General features: G+C 44.0%; 1 protein-coding gene across 4 annotated transcripts in view; it reads left to right on the top strand.

The window, feature by feature from the left end:
- Nucleotides 1-20,550, top strand: part of CNTN5 (contactin 5) — a 1,441,523-nt gene that overhangs the window by 1,078,017 nt on the left and 342,956 nt on the right. For all 4 annotated transcript variants that reach the window (XM_056561527.1, XM_056561528.1, XM_056561529.1 and 1 more), the window contains 2 exons: nucleotides 5,880-6,009; nucleotides 11,830-11,980. In XM_056561527.1, the coding sequence (XP_056417502.1) occupies nucleotides 5,880-6,009; nucleotides 11,830-11,980 (281 nt within the window). The remainder of the gene's footprint in view (nucleotides 1-5,879; nucleotides 6,010-11,829; nucleotides 11,981-20,550) is intronic.

Here is a 20,550-nt window from a genome sequence, read left to right on the forward strand (position 1 = left end):
GACCTCCCCACACTGGTCGCCCAGCAAGCCCGACAGATTGCCCAACAAGATCACCAGCTGTCGTACTTGACCACCATGACTCAGCAACTCCAGTCGCAGCTACAGCAGATTCAGTCTCAGCTACAGCAGCAGCAACCATCTCCTCCGCCAGCTCCTGCACCTCTTCCGCAGCGAGTGGCCACTCCTAGCCTCCGCCTGTCTTTGCCGGACAAATTTAATGGGGACTCTAAGTTTTGCCGTGGCTTTCTTTCCCAATGTTCCCTGCATCTGGAGATGATGTCGGATCAGTTTCCTACTGAAAGGTCTAAGGTGGCTTTCGTAGTCAGCCTTCTGTCTGGAAAAGCCCTGTCATGGGCCACACCGCTCTGGGACCGTGATGACCCCGTCACTGCCTCTGTACACTCCTTCTTCTCGGAAATCCGAAGTGTCTTTGAGGAACCTGCCCGAGCCTCTTCTGCTGAGACTGCCCTGCTGAACCTGGTCCAGGGTAATTCCTCCGTTGGCGAGTACGCCATACAATTCCGTACTCTTGCTTCTGAACTTTCCTGGAATAATGAGGCTCTCTGCGCGACCTTTAAAAAAGGCCTATCCAGCAACATTAAAGATGTTCTGGCCGCACGAGAGACTCCTGCTAGCCTGCATGAACTCATTCATCTAGCCACTCGCATTGACATGCGTTTTTCTGAGAGGCATCAAGAGCTCCGCCAGGAAAAAGACTTAGATCTCTGGCCACCTCTCCCACAGTCTCCACTGCAATCTGCGCCTAGGCCTCCCGCCGAGGAGGCCATGCAAGTGGATCGGTCTCGCCTGACCCTGGAAGAGAGGAATCGCCGTAAGGAAGAGAATCTTTGTTTGTACTGTGCCAGTACTGAACATTTTCTGGTGGATTGCCCAATCCGTCCTCCACGTCTGGGAAACGCACGCTCACACTCAGCTCTCGTGGGTGTGGCGTCTCTTGATGCCAAGTCGGCTTCTCCACGTCTCACGGTACCTGTTCGGATTTCCACTTCAGCCAGCTCTCCCCTCTCAGCCGTGGCCTGTCTGGACTCTGGAGCTTCTGGAAATTTTATTCGGGAGTCCTTTGTGAATAAATTCCATATTCCGGTGACCCGTCTTGTCAAGCCACTCCGCATCTCCGCGGTCAACGGAGCCAGGTTGGACTGTACCATACGTTTCCGCACGGAGCCCCTTCTTATGAGCATCGGATCTCACCACGAGAGGATTGAACTTTTGGTCCTCCCCAATTGCACCTCGGAAATTCTCCTTGGACTTCCCTGGCTTCAACTTCATTCCCCAACCCTGGATTGGTCCACTGGGGAGATCAAGAGTTGGGGGTCCTCTTGTTCCAAGAACTGTCTAAAACCGGTTCCTCCTGTATCTGGTCCCCCTAAGGTCATTAAGGACTCTGCCTGCCACAGGAAATGCCCTTCCCCCCCTCCCAGTTCCATCAGGCAAGCTTCTGTGTCCCCTCATGGCCCTCCTCCTCCTGGTGTCACACTGCCCCGTGCCAGGTCCCGCCCTCTGCCCTCTCTCCCCATTCCTACTCCTGCGGTTCTGCCTGCCGTTGAGGAATCCCTCCATCCTTTCCCGGTGTCCTCATCCCAGGGGAGGCAGTTACCCGATAAAGAGAAGGGGAGACCTAAGGGGGGGGGTACTGTTACGCCTAGCGCTCCGGGTCCCCGCTCCTCCCCGGAGCGCTCACGGCGTCTCTTTCCCTGCAGCTCCCCGGTCAGTCCCGCTGACCGGGAGCGCTGCTCTCTCATGGCCGTTGGGGATGCGATTCGCACAGCGGGACGCGCCCGCTCGCGAATCGCATCCCAGGTCACTTACCCGTTCCCGTCTCCTGCGGTCATGTGCTGGCGCGCGCGGCTCCGCTCTCTAGGGCGCGCGCGCGCCAGCTCCCTGAGACTTAAAGGGCCAGTGCACCAATGATTGGTGCCTGGCCCAATTAGCTTAATTGGTTCCCACCTGTTCCCTCCTTATATCTGGTCTCCTCCCTTGCACTCCCTTGCCGGATCTTGTTGCCCTAGAGCCTAGTGAAAGCGTTTTTGTGTGTTTATACCCTGTGTACCAGAACTTTGCTATCTCCCCTGACTACGAACCTTGCCGCCTGCCCCCGACCTTCTGCTACGTCCGACTTTGCTTCTGCCTACTCCCTTGTACCTCGCCTATCTTCAGTATCTTCAGCAGCCAGAGAGGTGAGCCGTTGCTAGTGGATACGACCTGGTCACTACCGCCGCAGCAAGACCATCCCGCTTTGCGGCGGGCTCTGGTGAAAACCAGTAGTGTCTTAGAACCGGTCCACTAGCACGGTCCTCGCTATCCCTCTCTGGCACAGAGGATCCACTACCTGCCAGCCGGCATCGTGACAATAGATAGATAGATAGATAGATATGAGATAGATAGATATGATATAGATAGATAGATATGAGATAGATAGATAAATAGATAGATATGAGATAGATAGATATGATATAGATAGATAGATATGAGATAGATAGATATTAGATAGATAGATATTAGATAGATAGATAGATATTAGATAGATAGATAGATATGAGATAGATAGATAGATAGATAGATATGCGATAGATATGAGAAAGATAGATATGATATAGATAGATAGATATGAGATAGACAGACAGAGATAGATAGATAGATAGATATGAGATAGATAGACAGACAGAGAGAGATAGATAGATAGATATGAAATAGATAGATATGAGATAGATAGATAGATAGATAGATATGAGATAAATAGATAGATATGAGATAGATAGATAGATATGAGATAGATAGATAGACAGATATGAGATAGATAGATAGATAGATAGATAGATAGATAGATGAATTATTCTTCAAGACTTTTTTGGATCCTCTGCAGATTTAAAATTGGGGAACTTCAAGTTGTAACCTTGACAATTCCGCAGTAGATCTTGTGCCTGAATGCATCCTAATTATCATCAAATTTTTTTTTTTATATAAATAGAAAGATATGAGATAGACAGAAAGATAGATAGAAATTAGATAAAGGGATAGATATGAGATAGATAGATAGAAAGGTATGAGATAGATAGATATGAGATAGACATGAGATAGATAGATATGAGATAGATAGATATGAGATAGATATGAGATAGATAGATATGAGATAGATATGAGATAGATAGATATGAGATAGATATGAGATAGATATGAGATAGATAGATATGAGATAGATAGATACATACATACAAGATAGATAGATATGAGATAGATAGATAGATAGATAGATAGATAGATAGATAGATAGATAGATAGATGGATGGATGGATATGAGATAGATAGATATATAGATAGATAGATAGATATGAGAGACATAGATATGAGATATATAGATAGATAGATATATATGAGATAGATATGAGATAGATAGATATGAGATAGATAGGTATATAGATAGCAACAGGAGAATACAGCAGCACACTGCTAGCACAAAGATATAGATGAAACATGAGTATATAGATAAATCATGAGTATATAGATAGATCATGAAAAGCTATACAGCTGTAGTGCAATAAATGAAAATATGAAACTATGAAATTATGAGGTACTTAGCTTGCAAATTTGGCGCCAAATAGCGTGGACCGTCCCACCACGGTAAGGTGATCTCATTGGGATGGACCCTACACTATGAATATGCCTCTGTGTGAACAGTACAGCAGGCATTGCAAGGTCTGAAACATCCAAGGCACCTTATATACACCTGATAGAGGTGGGTGGGGTGCAGGAGCCAACATGGAGGTAGCCACTCCCCCGTATGTGTAATACAACCAAAGAATAAGTTGGCCAGCACTATTGATTCCAAACTATTGTAAAGACCTGGCTTACAGGTGCAGGCTGCTGGGCTAAATATACAGCAAGGTATAAGCCAGGTCTTTACAATAGTTTGGAATCAATAGTGCTGGCCAACTTATTCTTTGGTAGGTATATAGATAGATATGAGATAGATAGACAGATAGATAGATATGAGAGAGATAGATGAGATATATAGATAGATGATAGATAGATAGATAGATATTCGATAGATAGATATAGATATAAGATAGATAGGTAGATAGATAGATAAATAAATAAAATTGGGTGTAGAGCAGCACCTCCAAAACAGCGAATGAAGGAATATGGTGCAGGCAGGTCTCTGGAATCTTGCTTGTTCATGGAATAAAAGTCACTTTGTATTTTTGATACTTTGGAGTGCTGCGGTCATCTTTTTGTTCCTAGATAGATAAATGGTTTATTAGATGGTTAAATTGCTACATAGATAAATATTTCCCTCCCAACATGTTCTCTATGTGTAGGAAAGCATTTAAATGCAAACATGGTCTATATTATTTGCAGAATGTATATTAAATTCTGATATATAAGACACCGCAGCGCCTCTCCTGTTGTGATCCCCGGTATAATCAGACACATGGTGCTGACGATCTGTTGTCCTATAGAACATATGTACAGTAAGATAGAAGGAATAGTACAAGTAATCTGCAGGGCCCATCTCTCCGTGGGATTCATTGAAGCTTTCTGATTTATCTCCAGGCGCGGCATAGTATCGCCTATTTACAGTAAAGGGAAGAGCAATCTGAAAAATTCCTGTATATGTCAGGCGTGTGTCGGGTTAAAAGAAAATGTACAGTCTGATTGTCTGTGTATTGAATATTATTCTATAGATATTTATAATCAAAGGGAAAATAGGGACAATCTGCTTTATTTTTGTGTTGTAACAATTAATGATTTGAACTATTTCCTTATTTTTATATTTTTTTACATACTTTTATATATGTTTGTAAGAAAAAACAATATACCGTATTTTTCACCGTATAAGACGCACTTTTTCTTCCCCAAAACTGGGGGGGGGGAAGTCGTGCGTCTTATATCGCGAATACACCCCTATCGCGGCGGTCCCTGCGGCCATCAACGGCCGGGACCCGCGGCTAATACAGGACATCACCAATCGCGGTGATGCCCTGTATTAACCCTTCAGATGCGGCGATCAAAGCTGACCGCCGCGTCTGAAGGGAAAGTGACACTAACCCGGCTGTTCAGTCGGGCTGTTCAGGACCGCCACGATTTCACCGCGGCGGTCCCGAACAGCCCGACTGAACAGCCGGGTTAGTGCTTACAGGACACCGGGAGGGACCTTACCTGCCTCCTCGGTGTCTTCTCCGTTCAGGGATCCCCTGTATGGCCGGCGCTCTCCTTCCTCGTCGTCGCATACGTGCGTCGGCGTGCGTAACGACGTGATGGCGGCGGCGGAGAGCGAGGATACCCGGCCGGCAGCAGAGACGTTCCGGAGCGACGGGGACACGGCGACATCGACGGAGCGACATCCAGGGCAGTGGTGACGGGTCCGGAGCGGCGGGGACACGTGAGTATTACCTCCTATGCAGTGGTCTTCAATCTGCGGACCTCCAGATGTTGCAAAACTACAACTCCCAGCATGCCCGGACAGCCAACGGCTGTCCGGGCATATTGGGAGTTGTAGTTTTGCAACATCTGGAGGTCCTCAGGTTGAAGACCACTATTGGGTTCAAAATCTTTATTTTTTTAGATTTTGCACCTATAAATTGGGTGCGTCTTATACGCTGGTGCGTCCTATAGGGCGAAAAATACGGTAGCCCAAAAGATGGCTAGGAAATAAACAAGGAAAAAACTGACAAAAAGCAGAAAAACTAATGGATTTTGGTCCATTTTTATGAGGCTCAAAAACATCCCAAAAAAAAAACTTTGTACATTAGTTATACACATATTTTTTTGTTTGGATACCTTTCCTTCTATTGATTATGGCCAATAATAATGAACCACAATGACCAGCCTTCTTATGTATGCCTTGTAATGTATTACAGAACAGAGTGGAGATGGTGAACGGTATGCTGACCATCCATAATGTCAACCAGTCAGACGCAGGAATGTACCAATGTCTGGCTGAAAATATCTATGGAATTATCTATGGAAGCGCAGAGCTGAAGGTTCTAGGTAAGAACGTCTTTAATGCTGATCCTTCCTCCATGTGGTTCCATCCATTACATGATGCCGACAGATGTTTATTCTCTGGGAGTGAGAAATTAAGTTTACTATTAACCCCTTAAAGGGGTACTCTACCCCTAGACAACTTATCCCCTATAAGATGTCTGATCGCGGGGGTCCCGCCCCTGGGCAACCCCCGCAATATAGCATGTGGCACCCACCTGTTTCTTGTCTGGAAGCGCTGGAGGGTCTGGGTCGCGACCAGGGGAACGGAAGTCCGTGACATCACGACTCCGCCCCCGTGTGACATCACGCCCCGTCCCCTCAATGCAAGTCTATGGGAGGGGGTGTGACGGCCGTCACGCCCCCTCCCATAGACTTGCATTGAGGGGACGGGGCATGACGTCACACGGGGGTGGAGTCGTGACGTCACAGATTTCCGTTCCCGTGGTTGGGCTATATTGCGGGGGTCCCCAGCGGCGGGACCCCCGCGATCAGACATCTTATCCCCTATCCTTTGGATAGGGGATAAGATGTCTAGGGGTGGAGTACCCCTTTAAGGACAATTTTCATTTTTCCTCCTCCCCTTCTATAAAACCTAACTCTTTGTTTTTCCATTCACAGACCCATTTGAGTGTTTGGATTAAATGACAGCTGTCAAGGTTCTTAAAAGCATAAAGATTTAATGGCGACAGTATATTGTAAAATAAGGTGTCAAAGGGGTACTCCGGTGAAATTTTTTTTTTTTTTTTTAAATCAACTGGTGCCAGAAAGTTATACAGATTTGTAAATGACTTCTATTTAGAAAAGTTTAACCCTTCCAGAACTTATCAGCTGCTGTATGCAGTTCTTATTGAATTTCTTTTCTGTCTGACCACATTGCTCTCTGCAGATACCTCTGTCCATGTCAGGAACTGTCCAGAGCAGGAGAGGTTTGCTATGGAGACTTGATCCTACTTTGGATAGTTCCTGATATGGACAGAGGTGTCAGCAGAGAGAACTGTGATCAGACTGGAAAAACTACACAACTTAGTCTGGAGAATACAGCAGCTGAAAAGTACTGCAAGGATTAAGATTGTTATTTAGAAGTAGCTTACAAATCTGTTTAACTTTCTGGCACCAGCTAATTTAATAAAACAAAATAATAATTGCCCAGGACTACCCCCTTAAATTAAGTCATGTTTCCATAAAAAGCAAGGAAACAAAACAAAAATAAACTAAATGTTAAGTTTTTAGAAGGTCTCATTTGAATGGTGAAATTCTTCACGTTGTATATAAATTTAAAAAAATCTAGATCCTGTATTGCCCTTTAATCCTATAGAGTCTGATTTATATTATATATTATATTATTGTAAATGTCACATCTCCTGATTGGTATTTTGCATTGATTTTTACACTTATTATTGTTCTTTCTTTTTAAAGTAAAGTATAAATAACCAAAAAAGACATTTAATTAAAAATAATTGGCCTGTCCAGACAGAAAGGGCATCATCATCCTTTCCATTCAATAAAACCTTTAAGAACGATTTCACACGAGTGTTTCCATGTTTTTATAGACTGTGATACAACTGTAAGGTTAATCTATGGGGCTGTTCACATGGATGTATAAAATATCCACAACATGCCCGATGTAATACACTCATTGAAGTCTATTGAGACTGGATTAAATATGGAGGCATATGTATGTGTGCTAGCCTGGTGGGGGTGTAGGGTTGTTGGGGTGTTGCTGTAGTATATGAGGGGTTAATTTATCCCTTGTCACTCGTGACGCCAGGGTGAGGGTTAAAACTCTGTAGTGATGCTGGGCCTATCGCCCCCCTTCCCAAGAGGGATAGGTGAGTGTAAAATAAATGGATTGTCCACAGCAGTGCTGAACTTAAAACTTGGAGGAACTTTACTGAAGATTTTCAGTACATGCAGTATCGGTAACAGTCCATATAACAGGGTCTATATAGACAGCACAGCAGTGACTGACAGTTGCTTATGACTGGAAAGTTCTCTTAAGATTAGGAGGATTGTATTTGCATAGATCCGCTGGATTTAAGGGTTGGATTAGGTCCAGAGGGCTTGCGTTGATAGCGGGAAATTGTAAGAACTATCCGTCTCTAGCACAGGCCTAGGCCGCAAGCCTTTGGCCCAGTAATTGTCTTGAAAGCTGCGGAGGTCCTACCTCGTCCAGAGTCAGCAACCCAAGAGAGAAGAGATGCTGCTTGCTTGGCAGCGCAGGAACAAGAGAGCGATTAATGGCCGCAGCTCCCTTATATGGACAGGGGCTGAGCGGTTTTAGATTGGTCCATCCAGTTGTCACTCACCGTTACAGAGGATTGTGGGTTATCACCTGACTAGAACCACCAAAGGTCCTTTAGCAAACCATAGAGTTCTGTGAACCGTGTCACATGACCCGCAGATCCTGCGATGCTAAAACAAGTGAGTAACACCATATACATATATTTAAATAGATAATATTTATAAATATGAAGTTACTAAGGGGTGACTAGGGGTGAATTAGGGAAGCGAACCCCGACAGTCCTAGGGACTCTAACTTTGGGGACTAATAACTAAGGCACTGTATGAAATACGGTGCCGGGACACCACATATGTTTCCTGTATTTAATTTCTATTGCATCAGGATGTCATCTGTATTGCATCCATTTTTATTAATGTAGTTTCATTTCCTGCCTAGAAGTCTCCCATTAGTATTTAGAGTACGGAAAACAGATGCAAAACTATTAACATGCTCATCTGTAATATGTCCATATTATAAACGTATACAAATAAGCTGGTGTATAACAGGCCACTTGGTTCCATTCTGTATGGAGCCATAATAAGGCCATCACTCAGGACCTCTATTGTACCCCTGGTATGCCTCTGATTTTATTATAGACATACATTTATGACATTTGCTGTTTGCTGCTGTTCATTACTATGGTATCCTTCCCTAAGACAATTGTTCATACTGAAGAATATCTCCATACAGTAAGGTACAGTACGAAGTAAAGCAGCAAACAAAGACTATGTGGTTATGTACTACCGTATTTTTCGTCGTATAAGACGCACTTTTTCTTCCCCAAAACTGGGGGGAAAAAGTCGGTGCGTCTTATACGGCGAATACACCCCTATCGCGGCGGTCCCTGCGGCCATCAACGGCCGGGACCCGCGGCTAATACAGGACATCACCGATCGCGGTGATGTCCTGTATTAACCCTTCAGACGCGGTGATCAAAGCTGACCGATTTCACCGCGGCGGTCCCGAACAGCCCGACTGAATAGCCGGGTTAGTGCTTACAGGACACCGGGAGGGACCTTACCTGCCTCCTTGGTGTCTGCTCCGTGCCGGGATCCCCTGTATGCCGGCGCTCTCCTTCCTCATCATCACGTCGTCGCGTACGTACGTCGGCGTGCGTAACGACGTGATGGCGGCAACGGAGAGCGAGGATACCCGGCCGGCAGCAGAGACGTTCCGGAACGACGGGGACACGGTGACAGCGATGGAGCGACATCCAGGGCAGCGGTGACGGGTCCGGAGCGGCGGGGACACATGAGTATTACCTCCTCCTGCAGTGGTCTTCAATCTGCGGACCTGCAGATGTTGTAAAACTACAACTCCCAGCATGCCCGGACAGCCAACGGCTGTCCGGGCATGCTGGGAGTTGAAGTTTTGCAACATCTGGAGGACCGCAGGTTGAAGACCACTATTGGGTTCAAAATCTTTATTTTTTAAGATTTTGCCCCTAAAAATTGGGTGCGTCTTATACGCCGGTGCGTCCTATAGGACGAAAAATACGGTAAGTCTATGTGCATTGCCCAGGCAGGAATAGGCTTGTACTGATCTTCCTAGTCAGGTATCATGTGAGCTCAGCTAGGCTCTTGCTAGCTATAGCTTCTGGGAAAGGGAAAAACTTCCAATCCTGGTAATTTAACCCCTGTAAATCTCCGGATGGGCAGAGATATGTGCATCTCTGTGCTCACCCACGGCCTCTATCCCTGCCTACCTCTATGATCTGCCCTAAGGAACAGACCCCCAACTGGACAACAGTCCCTTTACTGAATAAGTGCAAGGCATAGAAGTGTGTGGTATGGGGTGTGATGCAGGGCAGATGGAATTACCCTAGGGGCAGATGGCATTAACCCCTTGTATTCGTGATGCCAGGGCGTGGTTTATCCTCAATACCACCCAAAGGTATACCGCTGGATCCTGGGCTAGGCACGGGGGCAATAATGAATCCAACTCCAAGTTACGGACAATGGTAGCTTTACTGAGTGACAGATGGTACAATCTATACAGTTCAGCCAGGCCCATGGAGGTGACCAGTGACTTCAGAGACCTTAAGGGCTTGCTGGGACTTGCAGTGGTTTTGGCCAATTTAGTGCAGGCCACTCTGACTTGACAATAGATGACAGCAACTGACTTGACTTGACTGGAGACAGACTAAGCTGTGGCTTTATCTTACTTGTAGACTTGTAGCTTGTAGCTGCAGACTTGACTTGAGGCTCCTATGACTCCAGACTCTTAGGCTCGACTGCACCTCAGCAAAGACTCAGGAACAAAGACTGGGTAACAATCATATGACAACTCACATGACAACTGGTGATCACATGTTAACCATTCTTAAAGATACAACATTCTTATATACATAACATAGGGGATAATATACAATTACAGTAGAACAGAGGGAGGGGGCAGGGGACACTTCAGGGAGGCTGCCTGAGAGGGCAGCAAGGGTACGGGGTAACAACTCCCATACTGGGCTACCAAAAATGTCAAAATAATAAAATACAAGCAAAATACAAAAGTCAGGGATCAGGTCAGGACACAATGGGTTTATAGCAAACTGAACAGTAAACAGGACAAACACAAGAAGAACAGACTAAACAAGCAATATCCACTAGTCAGGTCAGTATCGTCAGGTCAGATATAGTCGTGCTGTACAGAAACACTAAGCAAAAAGAGTATTAAGAGAACAAGCCAAGAATAAATGCAGGTAAACAAGGAGATACAATCACAAAGTAACAAGAAAGATTCCAGGCAAGGATTACTGGAGTGAGAGGAGTACAAATAGAAGAAAACAGAATAGGAGGAAATAGAATAGTAAATAAAATATGCCTATTTTTACCAGTATGCTAATTTGAAATGAAAAAAAAAAAAAAGATATATATATATATATATATATATATATATATATATAGATAGATAGATAGATAGATAGATATATATATATATATATATATATCTATCAGAAAACAACATTACATAAAATTACATAGTACAACTGGCCCTTGATAAAAAACAAAAAAGAAAAAACCAGAGCCCTCATATGAGCTCCCCAATGTAGGCTGTTAGAACTGTATAACTTTAGACTTATCTGTGACAGTGTTCCAGGCCCCTTAAAGTTATGTAAAGAAATTCATCAGCACATAGTTTTGGTCCTATTAAACTGTAAAGAAAAAAAAAAAAAAAAAAAAAAAAAAAAGTGAAGCAACACGAACACCTTTGTGATAGCATTTTTTCGGGATTATAGCTTGAACCATCATTACGCATACAGTACGATAAGGGACAATAGTAAATTGCGTTTGGAAACACCTTCCCATGAAATGCTCCTACGGAGATGGCTTTGCTTTCATAACAACCTCTGCGTTTGAATTCACATCTCGCTATCAAATGTGCAAAGATTGTTTTGTGTTCGGCTTTGAAAGAGACTAAAAGGGAGAGATGTCTTTGCAGAGACATTTCTAAATAGGCACAATAAGCCAATGCATACGATAACAGTGGGGAATTTCATTGTGATTCAGATCTGTGATTGTTATTTTCATATGTATTCTCCTTAACAGCATCCGCTCCATCGTTCGAGCTCAACCAACGGCAAAAAACAATAATCATCACCAAGGGCAAGGAAGTCATTATGGAATGTAAACCGCAAGCCTCTCCAAAACCAACCATCTCCTGGATGAAAGGTGACAGAGCTGTAAGGCAGAACAAAAGGTTAGAGACTGTCAACTTTACTTCAAGAATTAATAGGGTATGAGGAGTCGGGAACGAGATGTTTGTACCTGTCTGACTATTGCCTTTTAGGTATATCTGCGTGCTAGATGGTATTTTACATTATTTTACATTATGCACTGTTCACAGTTGGACGTTTTTCAATTCCTAAATAGCAATATAGAACATTCCGCAGTTCATTTCTGCATAAAATGTTGGGCAACTTTGTAATTACATTGCTTAGCATGTGTCCTTGGGGAACCTGCTAAGCTGGTATAGGGAGGCAATGCTCCTAGGGAAAACATACGCAAATTAGCTCATCACTAAAAGGAAAAAGAGTCCCTAGTGGAGGTAGCTGTCTTGTAAGTCAATGCTCAACCCCTAAAGAGTTTATAGGGAGATTTTACAGGGGTACTCCGCCCCTCGACATCTTATGCCCTATCCAAAGGATAGGGTATAAGATGTCTGATCGCGGGGGGTCCCAGCCATGCTGCACCCTGCATTCTAAATAGCACCCTGAATTCCCAAAGCGGAGGTCACGCTACAACCCCTTGTCATCCCACACCACACACCCTTGTGATGCCATGCCACACACCCTTGTGATATCACACCACATCCCCTCCATTCATGCCTATGGGAGGGGGCGTGGCGGCCATCATGTCCCCTCCCATAGACATGAATGGTGGGGTGTGCCATGATGTCACAAGGCGGCATGGTGTGACGGTACGACCACGGCCCGAACCCAGCATTCGGAACGAAAAGTTCAGAATGCCACGGTGGCATACTGGAGATTACGGGGGTTCCCAGCGATGGGAACCCCTCAATCAGATATCTTATCCCCTATTCTTTGCACAGGGGATAAGATATTTAGGGGCGGAGTATTCCTTTAAGCAATCTTGGGCTTTTATCAAAACTGTTGAAAGTCCTACACAGAGTTCGGAGAGGTTAGTGAAAGGTCTCGTTCACATCATGACAGTGCCTCCGAGACACGGATACGTCTGGAAAATGTCCAAATGACACGCCGACGTATCGTTGCTCAGACAGGCACATTCCCCATTTATTTCAAAGACCTGAGCGTAATCAACTGGTGACTACGTTCAGGTCATTCTCCCAATCTATCCAAATTTTGTCTCGGACTGAAAATAGCTGCAAGCTGTGTTTCTCAGTCCCAGTCAAAACTTGTATAAGCTTGGGACATGACCCGAACCTAGGCACTAGCTGACTATGCTCAGGTCTTTGAAATAAATGGGGCCCGTGCTTGTCTTAGCACAAATACGTTGGCATGTCATTTTGACAATCTTGGCTAACAATTCCAGCTACTTCAGTCCTGAAACTTGCATAACCCAGCCAGGAGGCTGACTTAGATGGTTTAACATCCTCAACCTCTTCTCTCCAATGACAGCTCTAGGAATCTGCTCACTGGCCACTAAAGCTTTCAATCATAGCTGGGAGGAGTGGCCAGGGAAACTCATTACACGAAGCTCTGAGCACCTAGCAAAATGAGCCCACGTGGCAGCCAGGAATGCAATTGGTAATCTGTGAATCACTTTCATGCTGCCTGAACCACTACTCATCAGAGCAATCCCGGGTGATTTCTGCCAGCCCTGATTGGTAGATTTCTCCCTATACCCAAACAGAGAGAGAATTATCAATCAAGGCTGTTGGGGCAGGGAGAGGCCATGGGGGACGGACCGCCCTGATGACTTCAACATGACAGGTTCTCTCCCAGGGCTCGACTGGTCTATCAGGATACCGTGAAAATTCCCAGTAGGCCACCTGCCGACCTGTCCACCGACCCGTTCTTGGCCATTCAACGCAGTCCTACCAGAAGAAGAGGAGCGGACTGGGCTGCCCACCCACACTTTCATACAAGGTCCTGAAACTAGTACAATTTGGTGGAGCTAAGAACTATAAGCTCCCAGCCCGCCGCTCCCTTCAGTACCTGTCGGTATGATGTGGGGGAGGGGGGGGGGTGGTAGAGGAGGAAAAATGTGAAATTACAAAGTTTAAGGATTTTTAGGGATTTTAGCCAAGACATCTGTAGACAAATGTTTTGGGGTTCTTGCTCCTTTTCACTAGAAAGTAGGGTATTGGTTAGCTGGCCAAAAAAGCCTTTGTTCTAGCTTAAAGGGGTACTTCGGTGGAAATCTAATTTTTTTTTATTTTTATTTTTTCAAATCAACTGGTTCCAAAAAGTTATACAGATTTGTAGATTACTATATATATATATATATATATATATATATATATATATATATATATAAATCCAAAAATAAGCAGCACATCAAGAAAGATGAAGGTCTGTAGGAAGGGTGCACGCATGCTGGAGCCACGGTCCTCTGGTTCCTTGGTAATAACAGTAGTAATATGCAGCACACCGAAATGTCATGCAAAGTGCTTTATTCCACGTGGTACAAAAGCGACGTTTCGCCGGCCTCACGCCAGCATTCTCAATGCTGGCGTGAGGCCGGCGAAACGTCGCTTTTGTACCACATGGAATAAAGCACTTTGCATGACATTTCGGTGTGCTGCATATTACTACTGTTATATATATATATATATATATATATATATATATATATATATATATATATAAAAAAAATCTTAACCCTTCAAGGACTTATCAGCTGCTGTATGCTCCACAGGAAGTTGTGTAGTTCTTTCCAGTCTGACCACAGTGCTCTCTGCTGACACCTCTGTCTGTGTCAGGAACTGTCCAGAGTAGAAGCAAATCCCCATTGAAATCCTCTCCTGTTCTGGACAGCTCCTGACATGGACAGAGGTGTCAGCAGAGAGCACTGTGATGAGACAGCTGAGCTGTAATACCCCACATAACCTGTGGGCAGGTGTGGCGCTTTTTTTTTTTTTTTTTTAAAGCAAGCAGTTTTGTTTCTGTAATCCTGGACAACATTAATGGTGAGAAGTGAAGGTTCTGTTCTCAAAGTAGAAATAGTAGTAGAATGAGATTTTGGTTGACATTCCGGGTGACATTGATGTTTACTTATGAAGCAATGTGTCAGCCCGAATAACTCGGAGACTTTCAAGATTGCCATTCAGTTGATCTCACTAATGCTTCCCAACGTTTTATGCCTTGGCACATATACATATATACTATATTTCAGAGCGCTACATAAATTATACAGCTGCATGTATTTTTAATAATCAGACGTATAATTCAATGGCCCAGATGTCAGCTTTGACGTTCGTGGAGGTTTTAAAGCCGAGAAAGACATTAAACAGCGCAGACGTCCATTGATGGATGATTATTATGTCCTTTTTTAGATTTGGAAAATTTTAGCCGGTTTGCTGGGTTGGCATTATTGGGGGGAAAAAAAAATTGAAATATAAAATAGATTTGAAAATTCTTCACTTTGCCAGAGGAATAGCGTAGGATATTGGTCTCCAAACTGTGGACCTCCAACTATTGCAAAACTACAACTACCAGCATGCCCGGACAGACAACGGCTGTCCGGGCACGCTGGTAATTGTAGTTTTGCAACAGCTGGAGGTCCGCAGTTTGGAGAACACTGGTGTAAGGTATAGTGCAGCATAGGCTATTATTAGAGAATAACATAGCGGTTCTTGTGTATGACATGTGCTTAACTGTTTTAGCTGTTGTGGCAGGCATGGATTTGCAGCCAGTCTTAAAGGGGTACTCCTCCCCTAGACATCTTATCCCCTATCCAAAGGATAGGGGATAAGATGTCAGATCGCCGGGGTCCCGCTGCTGGGGACACCGGGGATCGCTGCTGCAGCACCCCGCTATCATTACTGCGAAGAGAGATCGCTCTGCATGTAATGACGGGCAATACAGGGGACGGAGCATCGTTACGTCACGGCTCCGCCCCTCGTGACGTCACGGCCCGCCCCCGTCGATACAAGTCTGTGGGAGGGGGCGTGGCGGTCGTCATGCCCCCTGCCATAGACTTGCATTAAGGAGACGGGCCGTGATGTCATGAGGGGCGGAGCCATGACGTCACGCTGCTCCGACCCCTGTATTGCCCGTCATTACGCACAGAGCGAACTCGCTCTGTGCAGTAATGATGGCGGGGTGCCGCAGTGGCGATCCCCGGGGTCCCCAGCAGCGGGACCGCGGCGATCTGACAACTTATCCACTATCCTTTGGATAGGGGATAAGATGCCTGGGGCGGAGTACCCCTTTAAACCGTGCTTATATAGTACAGCCTAGGCTATTATTAGAGAATAACAAAATAACATAGAGGTTTGTGTGAATGCCTAGTGCTTACCTGTTTTAGTTGATGTGGCAGGAATGGATTTAAGGCCAGCTTTATTTAACCCTGTATGGTAGGATCCCAAAACATACTTAGGGAATTGCTACTAAAAAAGAAGTTTAGCGCTTTTTTTTTTTTTTTTTAGTAAAGAATAGTGTTGAGCGGCATAGGCCATATTCGAATTCGCGAATATTCGCGAATATATGGACGAATATTCGTCATATACTCGCGAATATTCGCATATTCGTTATATTCCCATTTTATTTTCGCATATGCGAAAATTCGCGTATGCGAAAACTATCATATGTGCACATTAGCATATACAAAATTAACATACGCGAAAATTCGTATATGCGAAAATTCGCATGTGCTAATTTTCGCATATGCTAATTTTCGCATATGCGAATTTTCGCACGCCAGTCTCACACAGTAGTATTAGAGCCTTCTTTACACCACACAAGCTGGAAGCAGAGAGGGATGATCACTGTGATGTGTACTGTGAAAAAAAAAAAACGAATATTCGTAATTACGAATATATAGCGCTATATTCGCGAAATTCGCGAATTCGCGAATATGCGATATTCGCGAATAATATTCGAATTGCGAATATTCGTGAGCAACACTAGTAAAGAATAGGCTATTAGAGAATAACATAGAGTTTTTTGTGTATGCCTTGTGCTTATCTGTTTTAGCTGACGTGGCAGGCATGAATATTGTGGCCAGTCTTTAACCCTGTATGGTATGACATCAAACCGTACCTAGGGAATCTCCATTAAAGAAGAAGTTTAGCATGTTTGTTTTTTGTTTGTTTTTTTGCTTATATAGTACAGCATAGGCTATTATTAAAGAATAATGTAGAAGTTTTTGTGTATGCCTTGTGCTTACATGTTTTAAGTGATGTGGCAGGCATGGATTTGTGGCTAGTCTTTAACCCTGTACGGCATGACCGCAAAACATACCTAAGAAATCTCCACTAAAGAAGAAGTTTAGCATGTTTTTTATTTATTTATTTAGTTTTTGCCGATATAGTACAGCACAGGTTATTATTAGAGAATAACGTAGAAGTTGTTCTTGTGTATGCCTTGTGCTTACCTGTTTTATCTGGCGTGGCAGGTATGGATTTGCAGACCGTTTTAAACCCTGAATGGTATGAACCCAAAACGTACCTGGGGAATCACCTCTAAAGAAAAAGTTTAGCACATCTTTATTTATTTATTTATTTATTATGCTAATAGAGAGCAGCGTGGGCTATTATTAGAGAAAAACATCTTGTGTATGCCCTTTGCTTACCTGTTTTATCTGATGTGGCAGGCATGGATTTGCGTCCAGTCTTTAACCTTGTATGGCATGACCCAAAACATACCTTAGGAATCTACACTATAGAAGTTTAGCACTTTTTTTTCTTACCTAGTACAGCATAATATTATTACAGAATAACACAGAGGTTCCTGTGTATTCCTTGTGCTTACCTGTTTTAGCTGACAGAACAGGCATGGAGTAGCAGCCAGTCTTTAACCCTGTATTGTATGATATCAAAGCATACCTTGGGAATCCCCACTAAAGAAGAACTTAAGCACGTTTTTTTTTTTTTTGCTTATTTAGTTATTATTATTTAAAAAATCATGTAGTGGTTCTTGTGCATGCCTTGTGCTTACCAGCTTTAGCTGATGTGGCAGGCATGCGTTTGCAGCCATACTGATTCCAATTTCAGAAAAGAAAAGATTTCCTAAGGTGGCCTACATATCCCATGAATCCTGTGGCTTTATGGAAAAAAAGGGTGTGGAGTGTAATTGCAGCAATTCACCTAATCATACCAACCTAATCACCTGACTAGACTAGACGCAACAAGCAGGCTAAACTGAGATTAATAAGTGGGTTGGGGTCAGTTCACATCATGTGCAGTTTGGATGCATTTTCTTACTCAAAGTGTGTTTCCTAGAGATATGGGGGATTGAGGCAGTTGCCCATAACAACCAATCAGCTTACTTCTTTGACTGTTAAAAAGGCATCTGAAAATGAAAGAAGCAATCGGATTGGTTGCTATGGGCAACTGCACCACTCTCCTCTGCACAGATCTCCCCCCCCCCCCCCATATTGCCGTAAGGAAAAATGTGATTTGACCTATAATCTCAACTGAAGTGTATTCACACGTTGCATTTTTCCCCATTTGTAAACGTTTATACAGTATAGGTATTTATTGGTGTTTCTCCATGTTTTATTCCTGTATCTCTGTGATGGAAGTTTTTATCCAATAAACTCTGGCCTGCTATGCGCTTTGTCTATCCTTGTTTGGAGTTGTGGTCGTGCGTGTTGCTAACCTGTTCTTCTATTGTACACATTTTTACAGTACTTTGTGTTGTGGTTGTGTTTTTGCTGCAGTTGTTTTTATATTGATGTAAAAATTACACGTTTTTATCGCAATATGTGCAAATACAGCAATTTGCATAATTTTTGTTGCGATTTGAGAAAATCATAGCAAAAGCTGAAAAAAAACCCTGCATGCGAACACAGCCTCAGGGGAGCTGCATGACTGCTATATAGCCAGATCCCATAGAGATAGCAGCAGTAGCAGGAAGATAGCAGGAGGGGATCTGGTAGGTGGTGATGTCACCCTATAGTTCACAGGTAGTCAGCTGTCCAAGGACAGACTATTTCCTTTGACACATTAAACACTATGAGTTTCTGTTAGTCAGACCGGTGATCACATCACCCAGTTACAGTAATGAAACGCATGGATGCAGCTGTGCTGAAATGAAACAAGTGGCACCGTAGGACTAGAGAGGATGAATATGCATGATATGGGCAGTTAAAAACAGGCATGCTTTATTTTTGGAGAAGCCACCAATTTTGGCATGATGGCCGCTCCAGATTGCTTTTAATGGGGGGGACATGTTTTCGGCCCATGGGAGACAAAGGCTTATTCCTCACTGCATATAGAAATAAACATGCACACTAAGGGGGGTATTTATCAAAGGATTTATGTGGGGTTTTTTTTCACGTAACTTTGGCGCAATACTTTGGCGCAGTGTCTTTTTGTGCCAAAGTTTGGCGCATCTTCTCCACTGTCATTTTTACAACTTTCTCAAAATCACATGGTCCTGTGTGTGATTTTAACTTTAGTCAGTAATTCATCATTTGCGCCAGTCGATCTTTGGCGCAATTTTGGCGCAAATCCCCGCCAAGAAATTTAGCACATGGAAAACACACTTAGCAATGTCAGAAAATGTAAAGGCGTCAAAATATATAAAACATTTTTGTTTGTGAAAGCAGCGACGCCTCCAGGGCTGCGCAATACTATCCTGCGACATAGTTGTCTCTGAGGGACCTTCACCCTCTGTTGAGCCAGCATTGGACATGGCCACACAGGTTCAGGAAAGGTAAGTACTAAAGCAGTGGTCTCCAACCTGCGGACCTCCAGATGTTGCAAAACTACAACTCCCAGCATGCCCGGACAGCCAACGGCTGTCCGGGCATGCTGGGAATTGTAGTTTTGCAACATCTGGAGGTCTGCAGGTTGAAGACCCCTGCACTAAAGTAACAAAAAAAAAACTACCCAAGTTGAAAATAAAATCCATTTCACATGGTGACTATAAACCCCACAAAAGAAAATAACTCATGTCGCTTGCTGATATACTGCAGGAGGGACTCCGAAATGGCTGCTCTACAGGGTAAAATACGCGTCCTCTGTGGGGGTAAGTTCTGTGTAAAAGGCGCTGGGAACGGCTGATTTCAACATTTGAGCCAAAATTACTAACAACTTGCACCAAATGATAAATTTGGTGCATGTCCATGAAAACCAAAGTGAAAAAAATTGATAAATACCCCCCTAAGTGTTCAAACCTATAGGGAAGTCTGTAAAGTGAGCTGTAACACCTTGTGGTGCTGTGCGGCGTCCGTTGCTGCCGTGGCGCCGTGTCTGCGGGGGAGTGCGGCCCATAGACTGGTTTGAGTGGTGCTGGGGCTGCTCTGCCAGTGGGTCGTTCCCCCTGTGGGTACTGGTGCCGCGGCGGTGGTGGTCGCCGCCCAGTGCTACGCCATTTTATGCTACGGACGTTAGGGACCCACTCTGGGTGGGTGGCCTTGACGTGGCGAGTGGGCTTGTACTTTTTGATTAAAAATATGTACTAACAACCTGTTAGTTTTTGATATTATGCTGAGAAGCAATCAGATCATTATACAAGATTGTAGATGTGCACCATGTCTGTTTCTTCTACCTGAATTCACTCTGTAAAGATAACCATTTGTATCACCAGCTTAAAGTTTAAAGGGGTACTCTTAAAAAAAAAAAAAACTAAAAAAAAAAAAAAAAAACATTGAGGGTTTCTTTGGGCTAGTTATGGA

This window comes from Hyla sarda, chromosome 2 (genome assembly GCF_029499605.1).
Source record: "Hyla sarda isolate aHylSar1 chromosome 2, aHylSar1.hap1, whole genome shotgun sequence".
Taxonomy (NCBI): Eukaryota; Metazoa; Chordata; class Amphibia; order Anura; family Hylidae; genus Hyla; species Hyla sarda.